Source organism: Oxyura jamaicensis, chromosome 6 (genome assembly GCF_011077185.1).
Source record: "Oxyura jamaicensis isolate SHBP4307 breed ruddy duck chromosome 6, BPBGC_Ojam_1.0, whole genome shotgun sequence".
Lineage (NCBI taxonomy): Eukaryota > Metazoa > Chordata > Aves > Anseriformes > Anatidae > Oxyura > Oxyura jamaicensis.
Genome location: NC_048898.1, coordinates 11,841,373 through 11,857,331, shown reverse-complemented (window position 1 = coordinate 11,857,331; position 15,959 = coordinate 11,841,373). Strand labels below are relative to the sequence as shown.

At 41.4% G+C, this 15,959-nt stretch overlaps 1 protein-coding gene and 1 long non-coding RNA gene across 2 annotated transcripts in view; one reads left to right on the top strand and one right to left on the bottom strand.

Moving 5' to 3' along the window:
• Window positions 1-12,416: 12,416 nt before the first annotated feature.
• On the top strand, window positions 12,417-13,010 carry LOC118169391. The gene is made up of 2 exons (XR_004752060.1): window positions 12,417-12,462; window positions 12,660-13,010. It is a non-coding gene; the product is annotated as an uncharacterized LOC118169391 (long non-coding RNA).
• A 489-nt stretch (window positions 13,011-13,499) lies between these two features.
• ZCCHC24 (zinc finger CCHC-type containing 24) overlaps window positions 13,500-15,959 on the bottom strand; it is a 107,019-nt gene continuing 104,559 nt past the window's right edge. Inside the window, exon 4 of the mRNA XM_035330690.1 lies at window positions 13,500-15,822. Coding sequence (XP_035186581.1) covers window positions 15,709-15,822 — 114 coding nt within the window. The 3' untranslated portion in view covers window positions 13,500-15,708. The remainder of the gene's footprint in view (window positions 15,823-15,959) is intronic.

The following is a 15,959-nucleotide window of genomic DNA, read 5'->3' as shown; positions in this document are numbered from 1 at the left end:
AGAAGGAGCGTGTTGTCCAGCTGTCTCTGGGGCAGAGTGCCCTTCCCGCCTCCTCTCGCTCTGGGAACTTCATGCCACGTGCACTTTCCATCCCGGCCCCTGCAAATGAGGCGGGGCTTTGGCAATTAGTAATGACACTGAAATACAGCCGTTCAAAAGAGCAGCACTCAAACCACACATACAAGCTAAAAACTCTTTTCCAGTGATGAGTTCAAGACGGATAAAGCCCCTTACATGTTGCAGGGCTGCATACAAGGAAGAATTTGAAGAGTTGACCCTTAACATTTCCTATCTTTCAAGTGCTGTGGTTTACTGTTTAATGGCTTACTGCTGACAACTCTTGATTATCTGGTGTAGCAGAAGAACTGGGATGACCAAGACAAGTAAAAACAAAGATAATACAAAGCATATGGCAATTAAATGTTAAGAAAATAAAATCTGAGCATGGTGAAAGACCAAGATCCCTGATCAGCACTGACCTGGGCAGGGGTGGTCGCTGAGGACCACATGAAGGGAAAGAGCTGCAGTTCATCCAAGACCTTTTGCAACTCACTTTGGACTCCCTGTGCTCTCAGTACGATTAATCCAAAGCCTGGGTATCTGCCCAAGAACTGCTGAGGGCTGCTTGGTGTTTCTAACAGAGATGTATTACTTCAGTAAAATGCTTTGCACCGTGTGCCTCACCAGCGATGGCTCTATGTGAGGGCACCACAGAACAGTAAGTATTTTTCACCGCTGCCCTCTGCTTCTTTCCATGCTGCAGACGTGCAAACCATGCTTGGTCTGGAATTTGCCCAATTTGTGATGTTTTCCACCCTGCCCAGGCCCTGGATGGGCAGCACAGGCTGGCTTTTCACACCAGTCTGCCTGCAAGTGGAGCTCAGTGCAGGTGGATATGGGAATCGGCCCCAGATGTTGTAAGACATCTCCTGCTCCCAGCCAAGCTGCTGGGGGCTTTCAGAACAGCTTGCTGCTTGCTGGAGGAGGTGTAGAGAGGGGAGCAAATGCCCTGGGCAGTCATTCATGTGTGGTGGTGGCTCAGCACGAGCTCGGCCCCTTGCTGGGGCTCAGGGGGATGGGGCAGGCTGGCTGCAGGGAAGGGCCACAAGACCTCAGCACACCGCTCATTCACAAATGTGAATGTTTGCAACTTTCTTACAACTCCTTTTGACCAGCTTTTCTCCAAAGTAACCATCCTCACTCTCTCCTGCTGGCAGTGTGACCCTGGAACAAGCGTATCACAGTTTTGGCATGTTTGGGTCATGCTACCACCATACAGCAATATTATGTGGCAAGCACAACATATGTTTTGGAAGGGACTTCAGTTTATTTTAGCTGCTCCAAATTTACTTGACCTGTTTAATCCAGCTTTCACACTACATCATCTCAATCGCTGGGGCTGCTTTTAGGTCATGCCCCACACAACATGTGCAGCCAGTTGGCCTTTCATCTGTATGCTTAATTGTCCAAAATGATTTCCATGTGATTAACACAAACCCTCGCATCTGCGACAGGCGAGACTGAGCGGTCCTCCCCATTGCTTGGCGGGCGTGGGGTCAGGCCCACTGAGAAAGGAATAGCATGAGATTAGTAAACTGGGAGCTTCTTGTGGGATGTTATCTGGGCAGGGTGTAGGCGATATTGACCCCATCACCTCGGGGGAAAGGCGACGTTTGCTGTTGGCATCACTTCTCCTCAGGAGGGCAGCTCAGCCCCCGCTCCTGCCCTGCCAACAGCAACAACCATCACACCGGCCCAAAGGCCGCTCGCTTGCCAGCTCACTGAATCACGCTGCAGACGTGAGGAGTTTTTGGGTGCTAAAACTTTACAAGGCTCAGAGTTATAGAATACGCCCATGTGCCCTGTCTGGAAACTGGCTCCCACCCCGTGGAAAAAGCCAGGCGTCCTCAATTAGGCATTCATGGAGAGCGGGGACCAGCTGGGGCCAGAGCCAGGGGCTGCAGAAGTTTCCACATTTGCCAGCACCGGCCTTGCAGACCCGTCTGCTAACTCCATCTTGGGCTTCTCACTAGGCAACCAAAACTGCTAAAAGGAGAAATTGAGAACATCACTTTCACACCCGGCTTACTGTGTGCAGGATTTTTTTTTTTCCCACACTGCAAAACCATTGCACCATGTCACTTGTCTCCCTTACGTTTTGATATTACTGCAGCAAAGTGCTTTCTGCCCCAAAAAGCTATTCAGTGCCTCCAGCTGGCCTAACAATTGGAGTGCTTCAGACAGGGTTAGGTAAATCAGAGTCATCCCGGATGGGAAGGTCTCTTAGAGCTGTTGAGTGCCATAACCAGAGCCTCAGGTTAGCGTGGAGATATGTGAGGATGCACATAGGAGCACAGGGAAGAAAACAAGGCTTTAACCTGGGCACAGGTGGCTGTGCTTAGGGATTAACAGGGTAAACATGAGCTCAGACCCCACTTTCCAAAAAGTCACGTTTTTGGTTCTCTGCTGAACCAGGGATGGGGACTGTGTGAGTAAAAGACCAGCAGCTATAATTGTGACTTGATTACAGAGGTCCTGCTTCGCTTCCTGTGGGTGCCGTAAAATGGCCGTGGTCAGACACCTGCTTCCTTTCCATCTGGAGATGGCCACGCTGGGGCACTGGTTAAATCCTCTGCAGGATTGGCTGTGCTATTTCTCTGTGTCCTTCTAACAAACTTCAGGACAGCACTTCCTAAATAAATGCTTCTCACTGGAAAAATAACTAAATTGCTCAAGCCAATGAATCATTTTCTTAGAATGTGGGGAGCACCAGGTCATTTGCTGGTGCTGCTGGTGGTGTGGGGCAGGTGCTGGTGTGGAGGAACCTAAGAGCTTTGTTGGGGATGTCGGGAGGGCACAACTCTTTACTGTAAAACAAAATACTGCTTTTCAAAAACCAGGAGTGATGCAAAGCAAGTAATAGGACTGCAGGCTTGAAACAAAATGGTTGCAGAAGGCCATCAACTGTGAAATGCCAGCAATGAGGGGAGCTGACAGAGGTAAGAGAAAAGGGGGAGGTAGGAAGCATCCAGAAACTTGAAGTTTGCAGTTTCAGTTATGCACAGTCACTTGCAAACTGGATCTGTAGATGAAGGAGCCTCTGCTGAAGTTGGTCAACTTTATAATCTAAACATTCGTGTCTCATTCCAGTGACTGAGAAGATTTTAAACAGCTGGGGTTTTCAGAAGACTAGTTATAGGGATTTTTTAATTTTTAATTTTATTTTTTTGACCTAGGGAAAAGGGAACAGCTTTGGAGTGAATTAATAGCAGGTTTTTTTGTTTGTTTGTTTGTTTGTTTGTTTTCTTGTGTATCCCTGAAAGAGATTGGCAACATGCTAGAGACCAAGCAGTACCTGGGTTAAAAGAAAAGCACTTTTTAACTCTTAAGAAAACAAGAATACCTGCCAGGAGTGAAAATGAGGTTTATATGCCCATTACTGTAAAGTTAAACACTACCAGCTGTATTGTCTGCCTTTACGAAAAGAACCCAGGTGACAAATTTCCCCTACTTTTCATATTTAGAAAGCCATTTGAAATCTGCCAGGTTTTCTGGTAAGGTGTTGAAGAGAAGATCAGGTTTATGAAGTGTATTAAATTCTCATTTAAAAAAAAATTAAAAATCTAAACTATATTTCACATCTACAGTCCTTGAGGGAGCAAATCACACGTACCATAGACTGAACTTCACCTTTCCTGGGAGTGTAAAGCCTTATTTGAGCCTCTATTTCTTCTCCCATTGCGCTAAATTCCTGAGAGGAGGCACACGGGTCTCAGCATAGGAAGGAAATGGGGGGAGAAAAAGTTCACTTTCTTCTCTTGGCTACACTCATCTCACAAAAGCCTCCAGATGTAACTCCTTTTGTCTGAATATTTCTGTCTGCTTCAGACTGACATTTCCTCTTCTAGCAGAGAGATGGGCAGAGATATTTATGGCAGAAAAGATAAATTGTGAAGTGTTTCTCAGTCCAGCTCTGCAGTTACTTGCACGTCCCGTGCTTTCTCCAGAGCTGAATGCATTTTCTGTCATTAAGGGAGCACCTCAGGATGCCGAGCAGCTTGAGGGGATGTCTGGATGTGGGGTTCTACCCCTGGGTTCAAGAACATTGAAGATCTGTGGATAGGGAAACGTGGGCGTAGGCTAACCAACCTCCATGGCCATTTGGGATCTCCTTGGCTGGGCAGCATGGCTCAAGGCCATCATTGAAGCCAAACACCACTCGGCTGCCTCCCACCCCATTTGGGCCAGTGGCACGTGGCTCAGCCAAGGCCATGAGTCCAAAAAAGCCCCCTTCCCTCGCAGGGCTGGTGAATACATCGTGCCTGTGGTGGCCACAAGCCTTGCCTCGCCCGGTCCTAGGCTGAATGGGAGCTGCAGGGGGGGCTGGGGGCCAGTGTTTGGTATTTCCACATGCTTGTTTTTAAAGCCTACAACCTCATCATTACGAGCTCCATTTACTGCACCTTTAGGATGCTATGAGGTAGGCAAACACCTCTTAGAAATTTTACTTGACTCAGTAAATTCCTCTGTGCCCCCAGCGAGCCATATGGTGAGGCTAAGTGAGGGCTGAACCCTGTCCCACCACTGGGAGAGCAAGAGCAGGTGGTGTGTCCCAGCAAGCAGGAATGCAGCGTGTGGATGTGCTTAAAATAACTTTAAACACAGCTAATTTGGACCAGCTTTTCAAACAAAAATACCTGCAATGAATTTAATAATAATAATAATAATAAAATAGCTATAGTGGCACAGTATTCAGTTGTATACTACAAATTAAAGTGGTGTTGCAATTAGTGTCATGCCAATTAACCCAAGCGAGCATCAGTGTGGGTGAGTTGCAGGGTTTTCTTCCAGAGCACGATTGCTGAGGAACTGAGGGGTATTTCCCCAGGAAACGCTGTCCAAGCTTGCCCCAACAGCTGGACTAGCAGATGCCAACCAACTTTTCCCTTATATACAGGACTGACAGTATGTTTTAACTCATATATTGTTGCAAAACAGTCCTTTCAGACCAGCCCAACAATCAGGCCTGCACCCATTCTGGTATCCCTTTTCCTACAGTAGCTTACTCACAGAAAAGATATTAAAAACAGGCAATTAGATGTCTGTTGGCGTGGTCTCTGCTTCTGTGCTTTGGGACTTCCTGAGCCAGGGCTGCACTTCATGGTTAATAATCCTTTCAGGATATATATATATATATATATATATATATATATATATGTGTGTGTGTGTGTGTGTGGTTTTCTAATTGTTTTTGGTCTCATTTATTCTTTTCACAGCTAGAATATCCCATGGCTATGAATTTCAATCTGCTGTGTAATTTTTGTTTTAATTCTGTTATCTCAGATAATTTCATCCAAATTTCTCTGATTCTGGTAGGAAAGCACTGTAGAAGCAATGAGTGTTTCCTCCCTTCTTCATGTCATTTATTATGTTATAGGCCACAATCACATCCGTCCTCAGTGATCGCTTTTCCAGCAGGAGGAGGCCCATTGCACAGAGACTCTATTTAGGGAAACTACCCCCTTTCCTTTCAGTGGTCTTGATTTTTTTGAGTACTGCTTTACCCTTTTGGATTTTGGCGATGCAAAACTTATGAGTAATGAAGTAATAAGGGTCATATAATGATGTTTTCTCTTTGGTTTGCTGTCCCAAATTCCAAATCTCCTATTTGAATTTTATTTTAACTATTATGGTCAGTCAGTTAAATGACTTATTCCTGACTGTTACTAACAAATGAAAACCTACAACTGAATATGCACCCTTTGGAGCATCTTTCCAATTGTGCATTGTTTGTATTTATTACCACCAAATTGCGTCTGCCAGCTTTTTAGCCCTTAACTCAGGATCACGGGCTGTCAGCAGCTACTCATCTTTCATTTTGCTCTTACCACCCTGAGGCAGTGAGCATCACTGGTTGCTGGACACCTGCCTGTGGAAGACTCATTTAATGAAATTGTTTAGTTTCCTTTAAATTCTGAAGGATGTTGGCGTGAGTGAGTACTGGGTGTCTTTACTTAACTTTACTTTGTTTTTACCTCAAATTAATTAAAACAATGCAATCTCATGGAGTAGCCAAACTGCCAAAGAAATACAAATAGCTGGGCAGGGCATTATGTGATCCATGCAATCAAAGTGCATTCAAAGTTTGTCCAACCTCAGATTTTTCACATTCAGGGACATTAGCAGGGTGTGTTGGAGAACAGTTTGAATTGGTTCATTAAAATGTGTGCTCTCCGAGCTTCTTTTCTGGAAAGCTTCACTTTTGCATATTTCCTTGATGAAATTTCTACCGCTGCTTAAGACTTAACTATGTTGAGATTTCAATGATTGGGGAGTTAAAATGAGAGCTACATGTTTTTCCCAGAGACAGACTGAACTGTCCTTCACCTCCTGGCCGCCCGTGAGGCTTCCTGCTGGTGGCACTGATGTCCTTGCCCTCCCGCACAAGCCTGTTTACTTCCACAGCAGCTGGCTGGGCGCTGCGTGCCCCGTGCCCGTGCCCGTGCCCCAGCACAGCTGTAGCTCTGCAGCAATCAGGGACAGAGCCAATAAAGTGGGCAGAGGACCTGAGGGTCAGGGGTCTCTGAGTGGCTGTGTGGAGGTACTCTGTGAAAGTATCAATTTGTGTTTGTTTTTTTGTTTTGTTTTTATGTTTTAAATCTAGTGATATTTATCTATTTATTGTTGTTTTATGTGGAGATAGTAAGCTTTGGGACCTCATTTTCTGTTATTCCTGTGGTGTTTTCTTACATTTTTAGTTTTCATCTCAGTTTTGCTGGCTGAAATCAAATAGGGCATACACGTATTTGGCTCCTTAGAAGTCCATTGAGTTGTATCTTCTCCTTATGTTGTGAAATTATAAAGAAACCTTATAAAAAGTTAGCTGGAACTCAGTTTCTGATGCCTGCTGCTTAGTTGTGTTCAGAAGTTGTGTATGAGAAAGCTTTTTTATTGTGTTCCTAATTTCTATTCTTAATTGCTGAAAGGCTAGCATAAAATTGTAAAGTAAAATCACTGGCTCGCACCCTGCTCCACTTAAAATATCCATAAAGATTTGGCTAAGCTTTGCCTTCCCTATTGTCATGGGTTTTGATAGCTTAGCTGGGCCTGCAAGCTCCGTTTTGCCTTTTTTTTTTTTTTTTAATTTATTTTTTTTTTTTTTTTTTTTGGTAAGATGTTTGCTGCATTTTAATTGAGTTGAGTTGTGGAAGAGGCGCAAAGCCACCAAAGGCTGCTGGGGGCCGCTGGCCCTGAGGCCTCCTCAGCAGGCCCTGGCGGCACCACGACCGGCCGGGTGGCTGATGGCGGTGTGTTCTCTTGCAGCACGGCTTGGCTGCCTCTGTGCCACCCTGACTGCTGCTCGAGCTCCTCGTGAATGTGATTGCCTCCGTCCTGGCCCCGGAAGAAGTCCCACCGAATGCTGACGGAGGTAGGCGCCTCACTATATGTTCAAGTTGCTGACAAGTCTCCTGAAGGTTGTAAAAGTATTGTGAAAGGTGTTTGGTGCTTGAATGAGGCTTTGCAGTTCTGGTGGGTTGTACTGAGGCCTGTTTTCTTGTTTGTTGTCTGAAGTTGTTTTGAGATGTGGATAGCAGGGATGGGCAATGGTGTTACTTTCAGTAAAACCAGAGGGCTCAGTCAGCAGGTGTGGGCCAATTGGTTGGTATAATTGAGATGGGGGCTTTCAACTGGCCTGGCTCCCTTATTTTGTGAGGTGAATGCTAGAGAAAAGCAAAGCTCAGTGTGGTATTATTCCCTTTTTTTTGAAGCCCAAATTAATTGTGTACTGTGTGCTTCTTAGAAGTGAGGATTTTATATGCTCTTCTAGGTATGGGGTGTTTTGGTTTGTAGTGGAAAGACCTGACTGTCAGCATTCAGTGCCTGGTGCTTCAGCCTCCCATCTTCTCAGTGTCTTAGGTGTACTTCGTCTTCAGAGGGGTATGGACAAAGGAGGAGCCTTTTGGCTTACTTGGCTTGTGCTATACTATGTGGCAGTGAATAGAAGTGTGACATGCAGGCTGTCTGTCATTCCTAGCTCGAGGTGTAAGGTCTAGCTCATACGCCTCCTGATGTGCTAGGGGCCTCGGGTGGGGCTTTGGGTGTGATGTGGTGTGACTAACTCAAAAATACTAACCTTGGTGCACTGTCTAAGTATTTCTTCTATGCTTCTTCAATAAACTTCAAAGTATGGAGGTTATATGAAATCCCTATTATTTTTCCTAAAGCAGAAATTATTTGGCTCCTAAAAGTAGTAATTATTTGGTTACGAGCATTGTCTTTTGACTTTATTCACACAGAACATGGAGGCAAAGCACTTCAGAATGAAGAATGAGCGAAAAGTAGTTTGATTATTTATGTTGATGCAATATTGTTTGTGTTAATTTACTTCTGTTTTCAGTATGAAAAATGTACCTCTGAGGGAAAACATAAAAGAATAGGGAGCTAGGACGTGGCTGTTTGTCTGCTCAGTATTTTGTCTAGTCTCAGTGGTGTGCTAAACCTGAATTGTTGGCATTTAGGGAGCCCCCAGTGCTGGTGGAAAGAGGTATTTCGTTGCTGAGCTTAGCTTTGTGGCTATAGCTGGCTATCAGGACAGTGCTGCTCGTAAGTTACGTTGAAGAGCAGTGTTTTGTTTTTTAAACAACTTTCTAACTAGCTCTGAACATATGCTTTTCTTTTCTATTGGGCTCAGCTGGGGACAGAAGGGCGGTATTGCTAAGAAACAACAAACACTTGGTATGCTGTTGGCCAACTTGTAGTGTTCACAAAGAACAAATTAGAACCCCTCCCCTAAATCTTAAGTGATGTAGCTTAATGACATTTTAAATGTTATTTTTCATGGTAACAACTTTCTGGCACTTTTAAGGTTTCCTGCCCAACTATTAGGGATCAAATTATGGTTTATTGGTGTTTTTTCTTCAGAAACATGTTAGACAGTACCAAGCTGTTAAAAACAGAGGTGGCATGATTAGCCCAGCAGGTAGCCAGCAGGGAAGACTCGGGGTAAAATTTTTTCACCTGGGATAGCACCAGGTTTGTTGCAGATGACTAACTCTGTGGCAATGGAGAAACCCTTCCTGGTGTGGTCTTGGGCTATGGTTATGCTGGGAAAGGTTTGCAGTGCTAGGCTGGAGTTCGTCTGCACTGGGGAACTGAGCACAGCTGGTCACAGAACTTCAAAGCAATCAGCTCTCAAAAAAACATACCACTCTTGCTTGACTTTTTTTTTCAGTATTTTAATACAGCATTAAAATGCTAGAATACTAGAGGAAAGCTGTATACTATCCAGCAAATAAGGCACATGTCGGAATGCCATTTTATGGACAATCCACAAGAGGGTTTACAGTCTGTTTAGCAACATAGTCACTCGGTAAGCAAGCTGTCATCTTGATTGCTGAAGCAGAACTGGTACCTCTGAGGCCTTTGTCCATAAGTTTTGTTTGTTTGTTTTAGCTGTACAAGTTTATTAACAGTTACAGAAAATGAAATTATACAAATAACCAACTGAATCTCACAAGGTCAATGGGTACAGCTAAACAAATGTAATAGTAATGAGGTTAATTTTTTTTAAAGCTGAAGAAATTCATAAGATACAGTGTTAGTTTTAGCACTAGTACACAATGCAGTGAGTGCTGTACTAAATAACCTTTTAAAGGAAACAAGAATCCAGTACAGGGTTGGGCAGACCTCCCATTTTAGCGTGGTAAAATATCAAACTAAAAACCCAATCCTTCATAATATAATCAAACTACATGAAATGTAAAGTGTAAAAATGCTTCAAATACGTGCACATGCATATTCTATATTGCTATGAGTTCTAATTAAAATAAACATAAATCCCTACAATCATCTACTTCAATCTATTTCTCTTGCACCCTTTGATTAATATTATTGCTGTAGCTGGTACTGCATAGCTGAGCTCACAGTCTGCAAAGAGTTGTGAAAGTCGAGTTGTCAGACAGAGTCCCAACCAACTCTTTTCCCCTCTCGCCGTGAAAAAGGACAAGAACTACCATTTGAAACTCAACACTTGTGCTTCAGAGTCTCTGAAAGCTGAGTCTCTGCAGTGCTTTCAGCATCTTCTGTCTCTCACAAGGTCATAAAGTGACAGTATACTTTATCTCTCACTTGCTCTATGTCTAGTGATAGCTTTTTCTAGCGATTCTTCCCCAGATACACATAAATAAAATGTATAAGCATTTTCATATAAGTCTAAGCACTTGAATAATATATTGGTTACTTAATACTGATATTTTCATCCAAGGATAACAAAAACAATATGGCTTAAAGAATTGCAAGGTTTTTTGTCAGAATTATGTACCAACTTTCATATAATATTTTATGTAGACAATATTTCCTTCTTAATGTAGTTCTGTTGCATACTTTATACAGACAAAAGCATTGTAAAAAAAAAAAAGTAAATTACTTCCATAAATATTTTCTTGAGGATACATCCTTAGTTCTGCAAAATACTTAAGAAAACTCTTACCTCCGTTAGTATCCTAGTTGAGAGGAAGGCCCTTCTGAAAGCTTCCAAGTTGTAAAAACTTTTCCCCACAGAACAAACAATACTTTTTTTTTAAAAAGGCCCTCAAATATATACAAAAAAGTTGCTGCAGAGAGTTTCCAGATAAGATAACAATTCAGTATTACAAGAAATATTTGTAACCATTCAAAAATTTTAACATCTAAAAAGGTTTCCAAAATACACACATAGTATTAAAAAAAAAAAAATGAAAAACTCTATGTCAAGTATAACTCAAGATAAATACACATCTGCAAGTAAAACTGTAAAATACTTCATACAGGGGTAAACATTTATATCAATCATCTATAGCTAGTAACTGCACACGATTGTCCCTTTGAAATTCATCCTAGAAACACAAACCATCATCCCTATGTCTAAGATCTCAATCAGCCCTCTGAGCACTTCAGCAATATAGCAACATTAATGGACAGCAGTGGTTTTGCAGGTAGGAAACGTGTTGAAGCCCAACCAGGAGTGGAGTGATATCTTAAAGAATGATTTGGTATGGGGATAGTTCCATCACATTTTAAATGCTGGCAAAGGCAAGTGGAAAATGCATGTCAATTCACTTAAATCATCAGCATGTGTTTTTAAAATCATTGCATACTATTCAGTGGATAACTCTTAGGATCCACACTAGAAAAGAAAATGCCATGTGACTGCAGGACCTAGAGGACTAATCTACGAATACTAACATTTCCAAAAGCTCTTAGCGGTTTAAGTAGTTCTTTTTGGAATAATGGCTAGAGCATTCACAAGTATGCAACCCATGTTTAATCTAAATTTCCTATTATACAAAAGGTAAAATATAAAGAGTACTTCTTGATAAAAGGTTTCTCTCAGACATAGATAACTTCACATTTTTAGTTTACAAACTGAGTCCCATATAATGGGGAACTTTAAAATACACTTATTTTCAGAAATAATATATACTCTTGTGTATTTATTTGAAATTAAAAGGCAACTTTGAGACAAAAAGGCCTCAAACTTTGTGTGGCATTGTTTTATGTCTGTGGTAGCAGCAGTAAAAACTGGCTAAAATGGGGCGATCCTTTTAAGCTACAGGGATTTTTCTTCATCTTTACTAAATGAAGTATTCATAATAACTTCATTGGAGCTGCATCAAGTTAAAACGGCTAAAAGCCTATACGCGCTGGTTTTGAATCACTGATACTTTTCTCCAAAACAGTGCCAATGCCAAAGACAAATTCCATGTGAAATGTTCTGACCAAGTGAAGAAACAAATTTAGATTTTATTCAAGAAATAAATTTAAGTTTAAAAATGTTCAAAGAGGGTGGAAAAGGGTGGTGGTGATGGGAACACAAGATAAAACTGGTGCATGCTGGATAGATCTGTAGGTGGGCAGACAACAGCAAGCATCAGAATGACATTTGATGAATAAGCACACAGAGACAAACTTTTCTCAGGTATACTCCCCAGAATACTCAATTTAGGGAGATTTGTGTGGATTTCAAGTTCTTTACTGCTCTATGCTTCATTTCTGGTAACTGTTTAATAATTCCTTAGAAGAATACTAGCTGAAGATCTAAATGCAGAGCTAGATAAAGAGAATATCAGCAAGTATTTGTAAAACTCCAAGTGGTAAATCAGCTCATCGTCTTTCCAGTCAAAATATTAATTTTTAGGTTTTCTTTCTGGCAGTTTGGAAGGGTTAGGTCTATGTGTGAATTACCTTGAAAAAGAAAAGTCAGATGATAGAAATTTACATCTTGTAGTCAATCTTTTTTCTATTATTTTGGTACAAAATCCAAAATCAGAAATATTCCTTCTGTGCTGATGGCCATAAGCTGTTGCATGTTACTTAGACCCATGCATGTGTCCAGCAAGAGACAAAGCATCCAGAAGAGCCCGGAGCAGATGCCTGGGGCTGGATGCTGCAAGCCTTATGCAGGGATGAATGGAGGCACCTTGTGTGTGCTTCCCCAGCCACCAACTACCTAGGGAGATGAGGTTTTCAGCCGTTAATAGAATGGGACTGCCCCACATGGCTGAGAGGAGCCCGAGTTGAGCCCTACAGTTGTGGGGCTGGGGGTGTTGCTGCTGGTGTCTGGGTGCTCTGATGCTCTCCTCCCTCCTCGCATGCCTCGCACCACTGGCAGGGGCAGTGAGGCCAGTGGGCTGCTTCCAGCCCCAGGAGGCTTTGCACAGAAAGTTAGGCAGGACAAACCATGGCACTGTTGCTTCTAGATTTTCCCTGTGTTTTGTTATTTATCTGCTCTTCCCCAACATGAGTGCAGGGGAAATAAAGCTGTTTTATTGTTATTTTAGATTTACTTGATATTACTTCAACACTTTCTGTCTCCTGCTGAGGAAAATATCATGATATAAATATTGAACTTTTAACTATGCTTTGAACAATTACTATTCTACAGCAACAGGTATTAATTATATTGAAGTTGATCATGCGTATTTCTAGGAACCTTATTTTAAAATAAAACTTAAAAGTCCATAAGCTAAAAGCACCACCATGCAGTGTTGAATCTGGGTAAACAATTTATAGGAGGGCTCTGTCATGAAAATTGTGACAATTGCATATAATTGTATTTTGTAGTTACCCTTTGTTCAGAATTTGCTGATATGCTGTGTATCAATGTAGCTGTGCTGAGGGATGTGCTGTTTTACTGATTTAGTGGTTACCATAAGACAGGAAGCACTTAAAAGCAAAATGCTTTTGTATGTAGCAACATCTGAGTTCCAGGTTGGACAATAATTTTCTCTTATTTTGATGCGATGGAGTTTCTCTACTTGTCCTTTAGCTGGATGTGAAGCATCAAGGAGTATTTTGTTCGTGTACTATTAAGTGCTCAAAAGGAGAAAACAGATCAGGTTTCATATGTTGTTCTTTCAATGTCAGGCATGCTTGAAACAAAATATCAAGAGTAATGCTAGAGGTCAAACTTTGAAAATCCACCCCTAAATTCACCTGTGTATTTTCTTCATTTTTTTTAAGGATAAGTTAGTATCATTGCTCAGAGATTTTCTCTAAAGTAATTTTTGAGTCTGTGCAAAACAATGCATTTTTTTGAAAATGCTAAAACTGCGTATCTTGACTGATGCAAATGAAATCTGTTATTAGTGTTAACTTGCAATAATATTATTCTTCAGCTATTTTAGTTGATAGAATTGTCACTGGGCAAAATTAGTTTCTGAGTGATTCATTTTAGCTAATATTTCAGCATTATATCATGTTTCTCATGCAGTGATGTCAAAGCTCTAGTAGATATTAAGTGAGCCTCACAGCACTGCTGTGAGGTAGGTATACTAATGTATTATTATCCCCATTTTGCAGCTGGGGAAACTGAGGTCCAGAAGGATCTTGTGACTTGCCCCAAATCAGTGAGCTACTGGAAGAGTCATGGTCAGAAGCAACGAATGCCGATGTTTTTCCATTGACCGGTAGGCTGACTTGGGCTTACACATGAAACAAAGAGGTTTGCAAGATACATAGATAACCCTACCACCAGAATCAGCAGAAACAATTTTGCCCTGTTTATAGCAAAGCAGGGAAATAGTGTAAGTTTCACCTCAGGGCAAATTTGTGAAGAGCTTCACATTGCCCATAAGAACGCTCAGTAAGTTTTCAATTTGCTTTACAAGAGCTTGACTGTACATACTTAGTTACATCTTGGTATTGCTTGGCATAAAAACTCCTCTGTATTAGCATTATGGAGTTAATCTTCAAAACAGATTTAATTCACATCAGGTTATTTAGGACTTAAAATATTGCTGCTAGGTATCATTCACACCAATCAATCTCACGAAAGGAAATTTCACAAAAATAGAAATTGTTGATTAAAAAAAAAAACACAAACCATTATCCCTGTAATTTTACTTAGTAAATTATGCAACTGAATTGCTTGTTGTGTCCTTGTGTCAATGTACTTAGATAGACATACAAACAGGATACTGTCTCGAGGTACTTTCATTTCATGGTATTTTCCAATCCCTGATGAGATACTTCTTTGCAACAGGATGCCCCTGCCCAAAGTTCTACCTGAAATGGGACAACCAAATATAACTCCTACATTTCTCCTAAGGTGAAATTTCTCACAATAGGTGTATCAGGAAGACGGAAGTGGGAAGGTTATGTAGAGTGCTCTTCATGCCTCATAACACCCTTATGGCTAAAAAGTTTTTATATTATAACAATTTGTGCAGTAGAAAACAGGACATAAAAATACTTCCAGAAAGTGGCTTTAAAACTACTATAAATAGTAAGTTTGGCTAATCATTTAATTAAGGGTTTGGGGGACAATTTTAAGCATTCTTATCCCCCATTATTCACAGTAAATTTAGTGTGCTTTCAGCCCAATGAATAGCCTATATGCATACAGGGACCACTGTAGCAGAATTATATGACAAGAGAAGGATCTGTTAGTCACACAAGCAAGCCAATTTCATCTCCTCCAAAAACCTCTTGGAATCCTTCCCGATGCTCTGGGTCCTGTTATGGCATTCCCTTTCTACACAAACCACACCCTCAAACAATTATTCACTTTTTTTTGGCCACATCCTGCAAAAAAAAGATTTTGCCTAAGCCCTGCCCAAATGACACTAACAAATAGAAAAGTCCAAGAAAGCAGCAGCACAAAACTCTCAGACTTTCTAAAACTCGGAAATCAATGATTTTCCTTCTTTTATGTTGTGACTTGTTTAATCTTCCTTTGTCTTGTCATATAATAGGAATAATGTTCATGTTGTGGGTGAGTTCTTGCAAATAGTGGCCCCAGAGTCATTTAACCTCTGCAAAACCCATTTATCACATATTCCTTGTCAATGTTACATCTTGCCTAAAGAATAGTACTTCATTTCACCTGGCCATGATATAGGGTCTGTGTAAACAACCAGCAGAACCCGCAGCTTTGGTTCTGTTGTGAACACTATCAGTAATGCTTATATATGTGTGTACATATATATATGTAAGTTTACATATATATGTAAGTATACGAATTCACCATAGTCCTGTAAATACCTGTTGCATGTGTGTGCATACACAGGAGAAATGTTACATTCTGTTAATGGTAAGGCATACTATTAGGTAATAGGCAATATTGGCAATTATTTTAGCTTTTATCTTGATTTGTTGTGTTGCTGTTGATCATGTGCTGCCAGAGGATCTTTCAGGATGATGGGGACGGGAAGAGGCCACTTGGAAGGTTTATTGCACACGGCGGCAGTAGTAGCCCAAAACTTTGCACTTCTCACACAGGTGCTGGGGATGTTCTTTGCTCTGGTCTGAAACATCCAGGCCATCCGGCTTTTCCAGGGGTCTCTGCAATGAAGAAAGTAAATAAGATTTGGTCCGAGGTTTTCTCACTGGCTGTTAGTCTTTTCTGTGTGTTTTAAATCGACTTTTATGCTTGACAGAGCTTTCTCATAGCAATTATAAAGGTTCTGCATTTCTTTCCC